The 15828-nt window shown below is 40.8% G+C and overlaps 2 protein-coding genes and 1 long non-coding RNA gene across 6 annotated transcripts; 2 read left to right on the forward strand and 1 right to left on the reverse strand.

Moving 5' to 3' along the window:
• The first annotated feature begins 8 nt into the window (after positions 1-8).
• On the forward strand, positions 9-1564 carry LOC136237173 (lysocardiolipin acyltransferase 1-like). Of its 3 annotated transcripts, none has more exons than XM_066027489.1 (3): positions 10-414; positions 463-651; positions 828-1564. In XM_066027489.1, exons 1-3 carry the CDS (start codon positions 72-74, stop codon positions 1562-1564), a joined length of 1269 nt encoding a protein of 422 aa, XP_065883561.1. In that variant the 5' UTR covers positions 10-71. The 3 variants fall into 3 exon arrangements, with proteins under 3 accessions (XP_065883560.1, XP_065883561.1, XP_065883562.1); XM_066027490.1 differs by having other exon boundaries at positions 11-344; positions 405-651; XM_066027488.1 differs by having other exon boundaries at positions 9-651.
• Positions 1565-1631: 67 nt separating this feature from the next.
• On the forward strand, positions 1632-15228 carry LOC136237169 (putative lipid scramblase CLPTM1). Its single transcript, XM_066027483.1, has 13 exons — positions 1632-1920; positions 1965-2123; positions 2172-2286; positions 2335-2420; positions 8010-8121; positions 8183-8285; positions 13036-13177; positions 13261-13354; positions 14055-14245; positions 14292-14387; positions 14495-14630; positions 14685-14852; positions 14904-15228. Exons 1-13 carry the CDS (start codon positions 1693-1695, stop codon positions 15176-15178), a joined length of 1905 nt encoding a protein of 634 aa, XP_065883555.1. The 5' UTR covers positions 1632-1692; the 3' UTR covers positions 15179-15228.
• LOC136237181 (uncharacterized) lies at positions 4837-6673 on the reverse strand. 2 transcript variants are annotated; one of them, XR_010692339.1, is made up of 3 exons: positions 5603-6673; positions 5033-5175; positions 4837-4982 (listed from the first exon to the last, which is right to left on the reverse strand). It is a non-coding gene; the product is annotated as an uncharacterized lncRNA (long non-coding RNA). The 2 variants fall into 2 exon arrangements; XR_010692338.1 differs by lacking the exon at positions 5603-6673 and having other exon boundaries at positions 5033-5580.
• Positions 15229-15828: the final 600 nt, after the last annotated feature.

A 15828-nucleotide genomic window follows, 5' to 3' on the forward strand; every position in this document is an offset into this window, starting at 1 on the left:
TTCTACAGGTGCTTATACACAAGTTCGAGCTACGTACTTAGCGCAGAACGGCGCCCAACTTGAACTTTTGTATGGCGAGTTGTATGGTCTGTAAAACGGGGATGGCAGTTCCGAGGGCAGTTCACATCGATCACGAAGGATTCCCTTCTCCTATCCGTCGTAGTAGCTGGGTTCGTGCACGTCAATACTTGGGATTCTTCGTCTTGGCCATTTCTGTCGTGTTTGTTGGAACTATTCCGTTTGCAACGATTAGTCCTTTACTGGTTGTGGCGCTGAGCTGGTACCCACGAGCTACACTCCTCTTTACTAACTGGGCAATAGGATGTTGGCTAATCATGACCTCTGTGAGTATACCAGACTGTTTAATGTACGCCATCAATTATATTTGTCTTCCCGCCTTGCAGTTTCTAATAGGTAAGTGTAAATACTTCACTAATACCATGGTAACTACAGCTGATGTAGAGACATGTTTCAACATCAATGTGAGAATGTTTGGTGATGTTGGGGAGTTTGGTGATCGATGTTTACTGTTGATGAATCACCGTACTCATTTGGATTGGCTATTTCTCTGGTCTGTTGTGTCTCGCTATGGCAACTTGTACTGCTGGAAAGCAGTGATGAAATCTTCATTAAAACACATTCCTTTATATGGTGTGTGTGTGTGCGTGCGTGCGTGCGTGTGTGTGTGTGATATCTTACCCAACACTATCGGGTGGTACTTTGGTGCTACATGGTATAGCCTCCTGTGGGGTACCAGATAGCATGGACAGTACTGCTGTACGCTTTGTGTGTGGTGTGGCTGACACATGATGGTATATATTCTACAGGTTGGGCACTCCAGTATGGTCTCCATGTGTTTATCAACCGAGTGTGGAGTGACGATCAAACTGAGCTACAATCTAAACTACAAATCTACAACACTTATGATTTACCTCTTCAACTGCTACTCTTCCCAGGAGGTGGAGATCTCACATTGAAGACAAAGTCTTGTAGTGACAGTTACGCTGACAGTAAAGGCTATCCACATTACAACTATGTGCTGCACCCAAGATTAAGAGGTTTTCTTTACACTGTTAACAAACTGAGGAGCCATAGGCTAGATACCATTGTTGATATCACTGTAGCTTACCCTGATGCCTTGCCCAAGACTGAGCTACACTTTGTCAGAGGCCATGTCCCCATTGAAGTACATTACTATATTAGAAGATTTCCCCTCAAGGGGATCCCCCAGTCAGACGAGGCTCTAGCTGATTGGATAAAGAAGATCTGGGCAGAGAAAGAAGACAGGTTAAAATATTTTTATACCCACAGAAAATTTCCAGACAATTCGGAGAATTACAGGTCTATTTTACAACGTGCAGGATTCTATCACACAGTATTATTTTTTACGCTAATAAACTATTTTATTTATTCGATGTTCTCTTATTGTTTCTATACCACGTTACTCTACTTCGCCTTATCATTGTTGTGGTTGGTACACAAGATCCAAAAACACGGAGCTATTGATAAGTTGCTACTAAGTTCTCTCTACATTAAACCTGACCAGGACCATACGTGCCTCTAGAACTCATGAAGTGAATTTGTGTGTATTGTCATTTAAAATTGTGTTTATAAGCTTAGTATATTTCGCAATCCGTTTAATCACGCGTCTCTATTCCTTTTCGATTGTGGTATACGTCTAGCACGTGTAGAATGTCGAGCGATAGCGAACCCGCCAATACGGTACAACCCACCACTCCTACTGAAGATACTCAACAACGGCCACAGCAAAGAGGATGGGGCGCCACACTTCGTGCGATGTTGTTTCAGATGATGATATTTTATGCCATTTCTAGTTTGTTTCGCTCTTCCCGCACGAACACTGGTACAAATACTACCTCAGGCCCCGGTAGAAATATGTTCTCACGTGGGCAAGAAATGGTATGATGTTGTCTGGTAACCATTAGTTTCTATTGTTGCCATAGGAACTGTATGTATTTTTATCTGAACAAGAAACTTTTACTGATTTTCATGATAACAATGCACTGATATGGTATCTTGATGACTTGACATTTGGGTCATGGACAGATGGTCCTGATCAAGATGGGAGCAGGTTGACTGATTTTGATCTTGATGTACCAGAGGTATTGATGACATCATATTACCATTGGTGTTATTAATTAATTTCTCAGGCTGTACAAAACAATGGTAGCTGGTTTCTACATGTTTACCTCACTAAGAGTGGGACTGCCCCTAATCCTACTGATGACAATTACCATAATGACAGTGTTGTTTATCAGAGGAAATGTACGTGTTGTTGTTGTCATGGTGATGTTATTATTGTTATGGTGACAGTGTTGACATCATATCGCCGACGACGAGTAAACAATAAAGTGAACTTGTTGACAGGAGAGAGTGATGCCCCTGCCACATCTCTTTCTGTAAGTATGAATGTTGTCATAGTTAGCTACCACCGTTACCAGCTAACTACTGCTACCAGTTAACTACCCCTACCAGTTAACTACCCCTACCAGTTAACTACCCCTACCAGTTAACTACCCCTACCAGTTAACTACCACTACCAGTTAACTACCCCTACCAGTTAACTACCCCTACCAGTTAACTACCCCTACCAGTTAACTACCCCTACCAGTTAACTACCCCTACCCTTAACTACCCCTACCAGTTAACTACCCCTACCAGTTAACTACCACTACCAGTTAACTACCACTACCAGTTAACTACCCCTACCAGTTAACTACCCCTACCAGTTAACTACCCCTACCAGTTAACTACCCCTACCAGTTAACTACCCCTACCAGTTAACTACCCCTACCAGTTAACTACCCCTACCAGTTAACTACCACTACCAGTTAACTACCACTACCAGTTAACTACCCCTACCAGTTAACTACCCCTACCAGTTAACTACCCCTACCAGTTAACTACCCCTACCAGTTAACTACCCCTACCAGTTAACTACCACTACCAGTTAACTAGCCCTACCAGTTAACTACCCCTACCAGTTAACTACCCCTACCAGTTAACTACCCCTACCAGTTAACTACCACTACCAGTTAACTACCACTACCAGTTAACTACCCCTACCAGTTAACTACCCCTACCAGTTAACTACCCCTACCAGTTAACTACCACTACCAGTTAACTACCCCTACCAGTTAACTACCCCTACCAGTTAACTACCCCTACCAGTTAACTACCACTACCAGTTAACTACCCCTACCAGTTAACTACCACTACCAGTTAACTACCCCTACCAGTTAACTACCCCTACCAGTTAACTACCCCTACCAGTTAACTACCACTACCAGTTAACTACCCCTACCAGTTAACTACCCCTACCAGTTAACTACCCCTACCAGTTAACTACCCCTACCAGTTAACTACCACACAGCAGCTTAGTACTATTATGTTGTTAATAAGGGGACCCAAAGTGAGTGGCCCTGTTGATGGGATGACTTCATTATTGAAAACTTCATTAATGGGACCATAAGGAAGGTGGCCTTGTTATTGAGGTTTTCAGCAAACCAACAATTAATCGGTTGTTGTAACAATCAATTTATGTTTTAGCCATATACCGTATAGCAGGAAGAATGAGAGGTGTTTTGCCAAAGTCTCCTCTTGCCAAACTTTCAGGTAGTGTATTTGTGGCACTCAGAAATTACTTAATGATAAGTTGTGGTGTTGCACTGATATCTGATTTTAAATAATATTTTCAAGCTAGCTGATCTTATACTGCATGTCAATCTGTCAGCAAATTCTACTAGAAATGTGGACCAGTTTAGCTTGTTGATAGTGGCAGTTAATAGTGGCAGAAACAATAGTTGAGACATGTACAGTGAAGCAGTAACAGACTTGAGGGTCAAATAGATGAGTAATTTGTATCATACAGTACAGTAGTACTGTATATTAGGGTCATGAAGAACTGGGCTATTCCACCCAAAAATATAAAACCAGCCTCAATTTCCCTTCATGACAACTTGGCAGTATATTGGTTAGTCACAGCCAAGCCCAAAAAGTTTCTATGAAATTTTAAAAAATTTAATATCAAACTCACAGTAGTGAGGCGCGCGGCCAAGAAACTACAAAGCGCACACCCACCCAAATTAAAAGACGCAGCCACTACTCTGAGTTATTTACGTGTAGGGATGGTTTTGCAATATTAGCCCTGGATTATGCAACATCTCTCAATGGATTTGTATTGTGTTACGTAGTTAAATATCTTTAAGAGTCATCATCATATTTTTCTTGCGACCTCACTAAAGTAAAAGTAGGCCTCGCTAAAATAAAAAAATAAGCATATTTCACTTTATTTCTCTACCTTATGTTACACCTACTGTCACGTTATACCAGCCAACATAGCCGTGTTTGTACAGTCCATCTAGCACTGACATTATCTAATTCTGGTTTGCCCATATGCGTATTTTCTTCAATCAAACCTCTAATCCCTACAATAACTTTTAAAGACACGACGTGGACACAAACTCTAATGTCTGATAAACAAGTTGTGACAGCTTGCAGAACCGTAAGTTCCCTAGAGAATGCGTTTTAAGCAGAAATATTTTAAACTCCATTTAGTGTCACGCCTCGTGCGAACATTTATAATTGGCAGATGTCTTATAAACAAGGTGCGGAAGCGTGAAAAATGTACAGTCACTAGAGAAGATGTTTCAAGCATAATTCTTGTATTGCCACACCACACATGGTGTATTAAAATTGCTCAACCTTTGTGACTTGTTACTACTAAGAGTGTAAAACTTCTGGTAGTGCTCAAACCAGCTTGTTACTTAGCATTACCCATCCTAACAACAAGCAGTCGATCACTCCCATTGTGGCTTTCATCATGCATGTCACCTAGTATACATGTTACATAACAAAATACATCACATTAATTGTTTGTGATATGTGACAATAAAATGGGATAGTGACGTAACCTACAAATTAGTTTAATCCCATCACAACTGTACGCCTCATCCTGTGAACTACAAAAAGAACACATATAACAATAAAATTCCTCTGTATGTAAACTGACCTGAATCTTCAATCCCAAGTTACGTATGTACCACAACTGTTAGTGAGTGAATCGCATGCAAATTTAAATTCACAAGCACTCTTTGATGTATGGTCCCAAGTTATGCATGACCATACCCAACTACTAGTGGGTACCCAGATGGCCTGCAAAAAATCAACAAGTGGGCATTAATTACAGTATGGACACTGGAAAATATCACAAGCATGCCATGTAAACTGACCAGGGTATTAGTTTGGTCTCACCATAACAGTATGCCTGATCCTGGAAATTCAGATCTTGAGATAATAAACTACTACCGTATTGCCTCGAATAGTGGCCGGTCTCAGTAGTCTGGTCTCAAATAATGGCCTCCAGGGATAAAAAAGTTGCCTACATTCACCCAGGTCACTGCGTCTGAGTGAAAGTTGCTCAAAAGAAATAAACGCCCAGGCCAATTCGAGACAATACGGTATATTCCTTAGTATGTAGACTGACCTGGAAATTCACGACACCCTTGAATCAGTCCACGTACAGTTGACAATTGAGAATTACAAAAAAATGATATTATAATTCCTCTGTATGTAAACTGACCTGAAATTCATGGCACTCTTTGATCTGAGTTCCTGTCTGTTCCCAAGTTATGTATGTACCATGATCACATCCAACTGCTAGTGGGTTAACTGCATACTATGACCAGATTACCTGTAAAAACCAACAGGCGGGCATTAAATACACCTAAAATCTATGTCACTTTTACGTACACTAATGACACATTTGGGGATTTACAAGTTGGCTGATTTTAACAGGTAACATCATTACACAATGACCTAATTAAACAGACTTCACTGTACATAAATTCCAGTAGTTATGCGGTGTGATGAGTACTTTTCTGTACAAACATTACACATGTACATACACCTACCCCAGGTCGGGCAGAGGTGGGGATTTGCAAATGTTAGATGACAAATTTCCCACCCCTGGGGACAACTTCGAGTTACAAATCCCCTACCAATTCGTATTATTTATTCCAGGAATCACTAACAATATGGCCAAGTATGGCTGTTTGTGTTGCAAATGCTACCCTGGGAACGAGTTTGGGTGATGAATCCCCTACAAATCTCCACCCGCTGCCCGACCTAGGGTAGGTGGGGCGTGACATTGATAGGTGCATTACACACTATACTAATACATCTTTCACTCTTCATTAACTCCACGACTATTCTTAAGACTCTTATCCATTCGACTTCTTCAAGCGAGGATGTATGGCATTTTAGTTTGAAAATAGCCATTGAAATCAGTTACAATATGGCTAATGTTTGTTATCTCTCAAGATGCGGACTGCCATTTTAACATTCAATAATTAAACCATGTATCACGTGTGTCCACTTGAGATGTTTCAGGGACTTTCCAAGAGTTTTCCCCTATATAGATCACGTGATAATTGTCAGTCTGGTGGTACTTGTTCTTAGTCATGGCTATATGTGGTATGTGTACTTTACTATAGTATAGGCTGTCAAAAATTGTTTGTGTGCTGCTACAGTTTTTTGTGTGAGTGTTTGAAAGGATTTGATGATAGTCGGGAAACTCTATTACTATCCCGATGCTGCACCAACAAATGCGTGAAATTGTTCAGGGAACGTGCCCAACAATATCATCATGTGACATCACAATTACCGCAAAACAATCTTCGTTTCCAAGTTCCTGTTCACAGAATAATATCTCTCCAATAACTGGAACCAAATGTCCTTATAAACATGATACCCTAATGATGTTAAGCCATGGAACACTCCAGCATCTGACGCCATGGTAGCAAGATTAATAATAAATTAACTATCACATGCAAATTGAGATAGTGTATGATTATCAGCCAGGGTTAAGTAGTCTACTTCTGCTGGCAGTGGCAAGCCATATGAGTGGCCTGGGGCCTCAATGGAGCTCTGGCTAGCCAGGTTGTACAGCCCTGTGGTGTTGGGTAAATTTCCTTCCAGTTTAGCTAACTGGTGTTCCTCTATAAAAATTATTGTAAATATGTGATAAGACCAGTTTTCCCAGACAGTCACATCAAGAGTTCATAATATAAGTAAGACTTGAATTATGAACTCTTGGTCACATAATAGCACTACACTCACTCTCAAATAACTTATCACTGACCGCACACGCACACGCACAGAGCATCAGTTCACTAGCAGTTCTGCTGGATCAATCAGAGTGAATAAGCCCACCCTACCCCAACTTGATGATACAAAGCTCCTCATGGTGCATGTGGTAACATCATGCCGTAACATCACATCATGATGCAGTAACATCATGCTGTAACATCACCATAAATAAGACCATGTGGCAGTAGCATGATAATTCTGTAGATTCCCTAAAAATTTGGCAGAAATAAATTAATTCTGTTCATATGAAGCTTTGTGTTTGTGATAAAAAATCAAACTTGTCGTCATGGTGATAAGACTGGTTTCCCCAGACCTAGCACTTGACAGTAACAGTAGGCCATTGACAAATGTACAATAGTCATCAAGTGAACTGTTATTGTTAATACAGTACAGCTTTAATCCAACGTCGCTCGCGATTAAATAACTTGCTAATTAAGGGGCATGGCTAATATTTTCCTCACAAGTCTTCATCCCTCTAGTAATAAGATGAAGATTTGTGAGCGAAACGGCTGTCACGCCCCTTAATTAGTGAGTTATTTAATGGCGAGCAACTTGCTCGAGCGATGTTAGATTAAAGCTGTACCGTATATCCTGCTATGCCACTGCTACTTTCATTGTACCATTTGACTTTGTTTTAATACCTACACTTTGTGTTAATTGTGATACTGATCACTAGAAGTACTTGAGCATATGCATGTACCTTCATATGACTCTTATAGTGTATAGCAGCTTTGTTTGAATTCGATCCCCTATTTCAGAGTTAGATGTTCTGTTGTCCATAGTATTTACCTGATACTATATAGCAGTAATTTTGTTCTAATTAATCCACCCCATTACAGGACAACTCTACAACTGAGGTCATTTCTTACTGGCACCCAAACTTGACTATTAGTGTGGTGGATGATCAGTCTCCATGGCAACAGGGCTCCATACCTCCTCCATTGGATAAATGTATGTCATCTGATTTTGGTACATGTGCTGCTGCTGTTACTATGGTGACACACATGTGTAGACATAGAGTTTGATAATGCCACAGGCGATTATTGGCCAGTCCTTTACCTTAATGACTACTGGAACCTTGCGAAGGACTATCAGCCATTGAATGATACTACCAAGTGAGCAGTGTGACAGTTATTGTGTAGGTAGTGTGTTGTAGCTAAACTGGTAATGTGTTACCAGCCTCTGAACGAGTACTGAGATATTGAGTGTGTATGTGTGGTGTAGTGTGTGTGTGTGCACGCGTGCGTGTGTATGTAAGAGCAAAGAGATTATCAACTCGGCGAATTGGAACTTGGAACACCAGTTCATTGGTAGACACTGAAGGATCAGTAGAGGTGGCTAGTCAAACTGTGAGTGGAGAAAGTTGAAAAGTAGACCAAATAATACATACTATTGGACAGTATAACATCAAGATCAGTGCTTTGCAGGAAACCAAATGGTTTGGCTCCAATGTTTATCGTGTAGCAGGTGCAGTTGTGTTTACTTCAGGTAAGGAGGTACCACCCTCAAATGAAGCTATGCAGAGGGGTGAGGGAGTAGCCCTTGTACTACTTGGAGATGCTGTTTCTAGTTGGGAGGCTGGAGGGAAACAATGGAAATCATGGAGTGCTAGGATGGTATGATCAGTGTCAGCTTGTTTTAAGATTGGAGAGAAGCAACATGACTTTTTAAATGTTGTGTCATGTTATGCCCCTACATGGTACAGTGTGTAACACCAAGAAAGATATTCATAAACAGACTTGGACATAGCTGTTTGGATGTGTCAGTGAAAAGGGGAGCAGTGTGCAACACTGACCACAACTTGGTCTGTATGGAATTCCAAGTTGAAGAAGCCATATAGGAGAAGACGTGAATGCAAGATGGAGAAGAGGAGGTTTGATGTGTCACAGTTAAGGTCTGGGGCTGATGGTGATACTGGCTGTGAGGCACCAGTAAGTATGAGGTTTGTGGAAGAGGTGCTGGAGAGGGCACATGCTGTAAGGCCTGATGATGGTAACATTGATGAGCAGTGGTCTGTGTTTTGCACTGCCTTGACTGAATCTGCTGCTAATGTGTTGGGTTATGAGAAGAAACACCAACCTGATTGGTTTAGAGGGTCTTCTGATACTTTAAACCCATTCCTACAACGTAGAAATGATTTGTACACTACTTGGTTGGCTACTGGTAAAGAAGATCATGTTAAATTTAAGCAAGCAAGAGAAGAGACAAGAAGAGCAATTAGGAATGCAAGAATGATTGGTTTGTAGCCAAGACTACTGAGATTGAACGAGGGAGTTTTGGTGGAGTGGAAGTATGGTGAAGTATTAGAGACTTACAGTATGGAAGGAGAGGATTAATTCCATCTAGAGTAGTGACCGTTGATGATGGAAATCCATGCTGTGATCCTGCCTCTCAACAAGCTCAATGGAGGAGACACTTTACAGCTGTCCTCAACATTTGTAGCCGTTTTGATCCCCAAGAGTTGAACCTTGTGGAGCAGAGATCAGTGTTTGAGAAGATTGCTGCTATTCCATCTAACAATGATGCTGCTGCTGCTGCTCTTGCGAAGTTAAGAATAGGAAGGCTCCTGGTAGCTCAGGGATTTTACCTGAGATGGTTAAAATGGGGATGAATAACAGTGAATTTTGTGATTTGCTAGCCAACTTGCTGAGAGCTGTGTGAAAGGAAGAGCAGGTGCCTCAAGAATGGGTTATATTTGTAGATTTAAGAAAGGCATATGATTCAGTGCCCCGTGAAGCCCTTTGGAAGGTGCTTGGGAAGCTTGGAGTACCATCTTGATTAACATTATGAGGTCCTTTCATGAGAACGTGACTGCTCAGATTAGATTGTATGAAGAGTTATTAGAGGGAATTGATGTGAACAGGAATGTACTATTGCTCCAACACTATTTAACTTATATTCTTGTGTTGTTACTGAGCGATGGTTTTCCTGAATAAAGAATGTAGAGGGTGTAGGCACTAGATAATTATATAGACTAGACCACAGCTTTTCTGAAGGTCCAGAGGAATTTGATATTAATGAGTGCCAGTTTGCTGACAGTGCTGGAGCTGAAGAGGCCATTAGAGAATATCATTCTGCTGCACCTGTCTTGGATTGTCAGTTAGCTTTATCAAGACCAAGTTCATGGTGGCTGGACATGGTATAACGGAGGAAGATAATCAGCCAATGGGGGAAATGTGGATTGTGTGTCTGAATTTGTATATCTTGATTCCCAGATGACATCTGATGGGAAGTTGGACACAGAGGTGGAGAAATGTACGGCTGCTGCATCCAGAACATTTGGTGCACTACGCCGTGCAGTTTTCCAAGACAGAACCCTGTCAGTTCTCACCGAGAGACTTGTGTATCAGGCATGTGTACTCAACGTATTATTGTATGGAGGGGAGTGCTGGACACCATATAAGCGACACCTTGTTCATTTGAATCATTTTCACCATTGATGTATTAGGGCTATTCTTGGGATAAGCAGTGGGAGCAGCAGCATATCACTTCTGAAGTAACCCGTCAGATGTGGGGTGACCCTGAGACCATCAGTGAGAAACTGATTAGTTAGGGCATTTAGCAAGAATGGGAGACAATAGGACCCCTAAAAGAACATTATTTGGGTGGTTACTCAAGAAACGACCACCTGGTGGGCCAAGAAAGAGATGGAGAGATGTTGTGAAGGCAGACCTTCAGATGACAGGACTATTGGATACTTGGTACACCTCAGCACTCCACAGAGATCAATGGGACAACCTATTCTGTATGTGAAAGATCTTTTAACCGGTCTAGTGATCTGAAGCGATACAATTGTCTGGCAGAGAGATCACTGCCAGCTATTCAGTGCTTGTTATATCACCGTTGGTTCCGTGGCATAACTGTTCACAAGTGTGTGTGTAGTGTGTGTATTTGTGTGTGTGTGTGTGTGTGTGTGTGTGTGTGTGTGTGTGTGTGTGTGTGTGTGTGTGTGTGTGTGTGTGTGTGTGTGTGTGTGTGTGTGTGTGTGTGTGTGTGTGTGTGTGTGTGTGTGTGTGTGTGTGTGTGTGTGTGTGTGTGTGTGTGTGTGTGTGTGTGTGTGTTGCATAAGGCACTAAATCTGAGGTGTGTGTGTGTGTGTGTGTGTTGCATAAGGCACTAAATCTGAGGTGTGAGTCTGTGCTGGGATTTAGTGCATAAGGCACTAAATCTGAGGTGTAAATCTGTGCTGGGATTTAGTGCATAAGGCACTAAATCCCAGCACATCACATATTGAAATGAAGAAAATTAGAATAAATGTGACTAGATCTGTGAAAACCCGACACAATTGTTCATTTTTCAAATTCCTGTATATTACCAGGAGCTCATCAAGTCCGTAGGACGAGGGAGCATGTAACTCCGTAAACAGCGAAATTCAAACATGGCGTCGCAAATTATTAATAGTAATTTAAACAGTAACCGTATAAGGATAAACACATACCGTGCATGCTCGCTAAACCCATTACTACTGGCACAATACTGTAGTCTTCTTACTCCAGCAGTGAGCTATGAAACTCGATTCCTTCAGTATTTACTGCAGATACTCTGTGCTGCCGCCGTGGACTGATAGCCAGCCCACTTACATTACGCGGTAAGCAAGAATGTTTCCTAGCAGTCTCCAAAACATCTTGTCACTATTTCACTCCGTTAGTTAAGCCCTTTCCTCGACGTTTCCTTCCTTGCCATCTCTTTCTTTCACGAATTAATCCAGGCGCTGTATATTTGTGGCATGATTATTACGTAATTCTTTACCCTACGATACAACTTTTACTATATAAGGAATATACTAGGTTAAGAAATGTCCGCCATGTTTGAATTTTGCTGTTTACGTTGTGAGTATGCGGAGTTACATGCTCCCTCGTCCTACGGACTTGATGAGCTCCTGATATTACGTATTTGCATACTCTGGCAAAGTTTCTGCTTCATAACTTTTGGAGTTACAGTACAAAGTAGAAAGATCAATTTGTACAGCAAGTATAGGGAAAATAAATTACAAGTGCTTACTAAAGTGGTTGTAACTTACAAGCAGAATGACACACTGAGGTGAAATTTGCACCATCGTATTCACCATGAGTAGGAGAATCAATTAGGACTGCAACGAATGTCAAATTTAGTATCCGGATATTTGATGTCTTAACGAACATGTACTGAACTATTTGGTAACATTTTGATTAATGCAAAAGTGCTAGAATTCAGCTACATGTTACCACATACATGACCACTTTCTCTCTGAAATATATGCTAAATTAATGGTGGTTGTCTTCATAATCAGAACTGTCCATCTAATATAGCTGGTAATCAACACCATTTCACTTGAAATTTATGAATATCCAAAATGGTAAATTTAGTATCCGGATAAAATCTTAACAAACAAATATCCGAACAAATCGAATATTTCCTAGTAAGATTTTCCTTAAGAATCACCTTTCATACAAAGGCAAAAGTAGTGAAGAAAGATCGATCACGTACTATCGTTTCGACATGATGTAAACAAACACCCATATCCTGCAATTAAACAAAAAAATTCGATCTCCTCTTTGAGTAGGTGAATAAGATGACATCCAGGTTTATATTGTTAGGCCCTTTCGTCATAACAACAAGCGTTCAAAAATTTACAGAAATTTGTTTTTTGTAATAGTAAGCAAATATTTCACCCATTGCATTCAATGCTTTGTACTGTAAAGTTAGGCCTGCACGATTGTGTCGGGTTTTCGCAGATCCAAAGCTTAGTCCCAGTGGAGATCATGGTGTGACCAATTAGCATTTCTTAACCATATTAGTAATTGATCTATTTATAGTATCCTGTAACTGTGTTGATTGAATAGTTACGTATTAAATAGTGAAGGACTTCTGTGATCATTTCTGTAGGTCCCTGACAATTCATCTAACATACCAGCCACTGTCTGTATTCCGTTTCCAACTCTACATCGCCGTGACGAACCGCAACCAATGGTGGGACATGCTCGGACACCAAGATGAACAAAGTGATGAAGAGCAGGACACTCTAAAGGTGATTTAGTGAATTACATTGCATTATTATTGTATTTCACTGAATTATATATTGCATTACTATTGTATTTCACTGAACTACAGGAAACTCTAATGGACACAAATCCCTACCTGTTGGGCTTGACAATGGTCGTCACTTTATTACACACTGTATTTGAGTTCCTTGCTTTTAAGAATGGTTAGTAATCATGGTTATCACATGGTTAGTGATCGTGGTTGTTACAGACAATACTATCAGGAGCCCATAAGAGCCTTATGGGCTCCTGATCAAAGGACAGAACATTCGTCTGTCTTATTGTGTTTAGCCATGAAATTTTCTTCCCTTGATAGGACTGTACTTGTAGTGTATCATTGGTATCGATGGTGACATCGATGATGACATCATTAGTATCGAGGGGCTCACTGTGTAATGGTTAGGGACTCACTGTGTAATGGTTAGGGGCTCACTGTGTAATGGTTAGTGACTCACTGTGTAATGGTTAGTGACTCACTGTGTAATGGTTTAGGGACTCACAGTGTAATGGTTAGTGACTCACTGTGTAATGGTTAGTGACTCACTGTGTAATGGTTAGGGACTCACTGTGTAATGGTTAGGGACTCACTGTGTAATGGTTAGTGACTCACTGTGTAATGGTTAGGGGCTCACTGTGTAATGGTTAGGGACTCACTGTGTAATGGTTAGGGACTCACTGTGTAATGGTTAGGGACTCACTGTGTAATGGTTAGGGACTCACTGTGTAATGGTTAGGGACTCACTGTGTAATGGTTAGGGGCTTGCATGCATTGTACTGTACACGCATGTCTCTGCCACTTATTAGCAGTGAAGTTTGCACAAGTGCAAAAGTCTGACAATTCATCTTCAGTTCTTCATCTTGTAGATGTTCAGTTTTGGCGTAGTCGTCGCAGCCTCGAAGGGCTGTCTGCCCGTTCAGTACTGTTTGGAATGTTCCAGTCGGTGATAGTATTCCTCTACATATTGGATAATGATACTAACATGGTGGTCATTATTAGTGTCTTTATCAGTTTGTTGATCGACTGCTGGAAAATAACTAAAGTGGTCGTGTTTACGGTGCGCTGTAATAAGAGTTGTAGTGTTATTAAAGTTATTTTAACAGCTGGATAGGGAGAATCCCTTATTAGGGGTATTTCCCCAAGTGAAGATGACATACAAGTCATCATACAGTGAGTCCCCTACCAAAGAATATGATATGGTAAGTGTCACCATTGACAACCATTAACAACATGTGGAGCTAGTGCTTAGTTTTTTGCCCTCCCTACCAACAGACTGTTGTAACCATGACATTGTGTTGTGTTCTAGTTGGCGTTCAAATACTTGTCATGGGTATTGTTCCCACTGTTTTTATCCTACGGTGTCTACTCATTGCTTTATCATGAACACAAAGGATGGTACTCCTTCATATTATCAATGTGTTATGGCTTCTTGTTGACCTTTGGTGAGTTACCAAGCAACTACTATTGCTTCCATCATCACCATGGTGACCTTATAGGGTTCATTATGATGACCCCACAATTGTTCATTAATTACAAGATGAAGTCTATTGCACACCTTCCATGGAGAATGCTGACGTATAAAGCTCTTAATACTTTCATCGATGACATGTTTGCCTTTGTCATTAAAATGCCATTCCTCTATCGGATTGGCTGCTTCAGAGATGGTAAGTAATGATGACATCATGTGTAATGACATCAATGACCACGTCCCTTAGATGTAGTGTTCTTCATATACTTGTATCAGCGATGGATTTATCCGATGGACCCGCATCGTGTGAATGAGTTTGGAACTAGCGCTGATGACCAGCAACCTCCTCCTGCAGCAATAGAGGGAGTGGCTTCAGAAGGGGGTGTGGCTCCTGAGGAGAGTGGAGACACCATAGAGCCAGCTGCTTCCTTCTCTAGTGCAGAATCTGACGTTTCATTGGATGAGAACAACAGCAGTGAAACAGCAGAGTTACGCAGGAGGCTACACAAAAGAGAAGATTAATAGTATTATTGTTGTGTTGATAATGAAATAATAACAATATTGCAGATGAAGGTGGTAGCCCAATGGCTACAAAGAACAGTTGTTCAGTCATGGACAGATATTGTAGGTAGTGGTTCTTATTTAAAGATAAGCTAGAGATCTAGGATAGAATGATAAAAGCAAATGCCTGTGCAAGGTAGTAAATTACCTGATTTCATATTATCAAGCAACAAGTTCAGTTACTAAACTAAATCACTCAATTACACCAGAGTGAAACTTAAGCTTGTCTCAGCTTTGAGCTAAAAAATTTGGGATTGTTCCATACAAAAAAAAGTGACAAAAAGCATTGATAGTATAAGAGTCCACCTGTAGTGTTAAATAGTTTGTGGCTTTGTGCAACATATTCAGTAGACCCTTTCCAAGATTGGTAGTGACAAGAGCTACCATCTAGAGTGTAATGATGACCATTGTAGTTTACTGGTACAAGCACCTGATGATAACTTGGAGATTGTTTAGAGAAACTATAGGTGACAATTAGTGTCTACCAAGTTGCTTATCCAACTACAGTACAAACAATACCAGTTAGACTTCCTATATAGTATCAAGAGAATGTGTATCTAAGGAAATGAGACTGGAGTTACCAAGCAATCCATGAAATGAGTAACCATCAC

The sequence above is a fragment of the Dysidea avara genome, chromosome 10, assembly GCF_963678975.1.
Source record: "Dysidea avara chromosome 10, odDysAvar1.4, whole genome shotgun sequence".
NCBI lineage: Eukaryota > Metazoa > Porifera > Demospongiae > Dictyoceratida > Dysideidae > Dysidea > Dysidea avara.

Excerpts from the sequence above, each read along its gene's own strand:
- LOC136237173 (XM_066027488.1), top strand. The coding sequence starts at position 72 with ATGGCGAGTTGTATGGTCTGTAAAACGGGGATGGCAGTTCCGAGGGCA. Across the intron at positions 652-827 it reads AAAACACATTCCTTTATATG|GTTGGGCACTCCAGTATGGT; the intron begins GTGTGTGTGTGT and ends TATATTCTACAG.
- LOC136237169 (XM_066027483.1), top strand. The coding sequence starts at position 1,693 with ATGTCGAGCGATAGCGAACCCGCCAATACGGTACAACCCACCACTCCT. Across the intron at positions 14,246-14,291 it reads CTAAAGTGGTCGTGTTTACG|CTGGATAGGGAGAATCCCTT; the intron begins GTGCGCTGTAAT and ends TTATTTTAACAG. Across the intron at positions 14,853-14,903 it reads GATTGGCTGCTTCAGAGATG|ATGTAGTGTTCTTCATATAC; the intron begins GTAAGTAATGAT and ends CACGTCCCTTAG.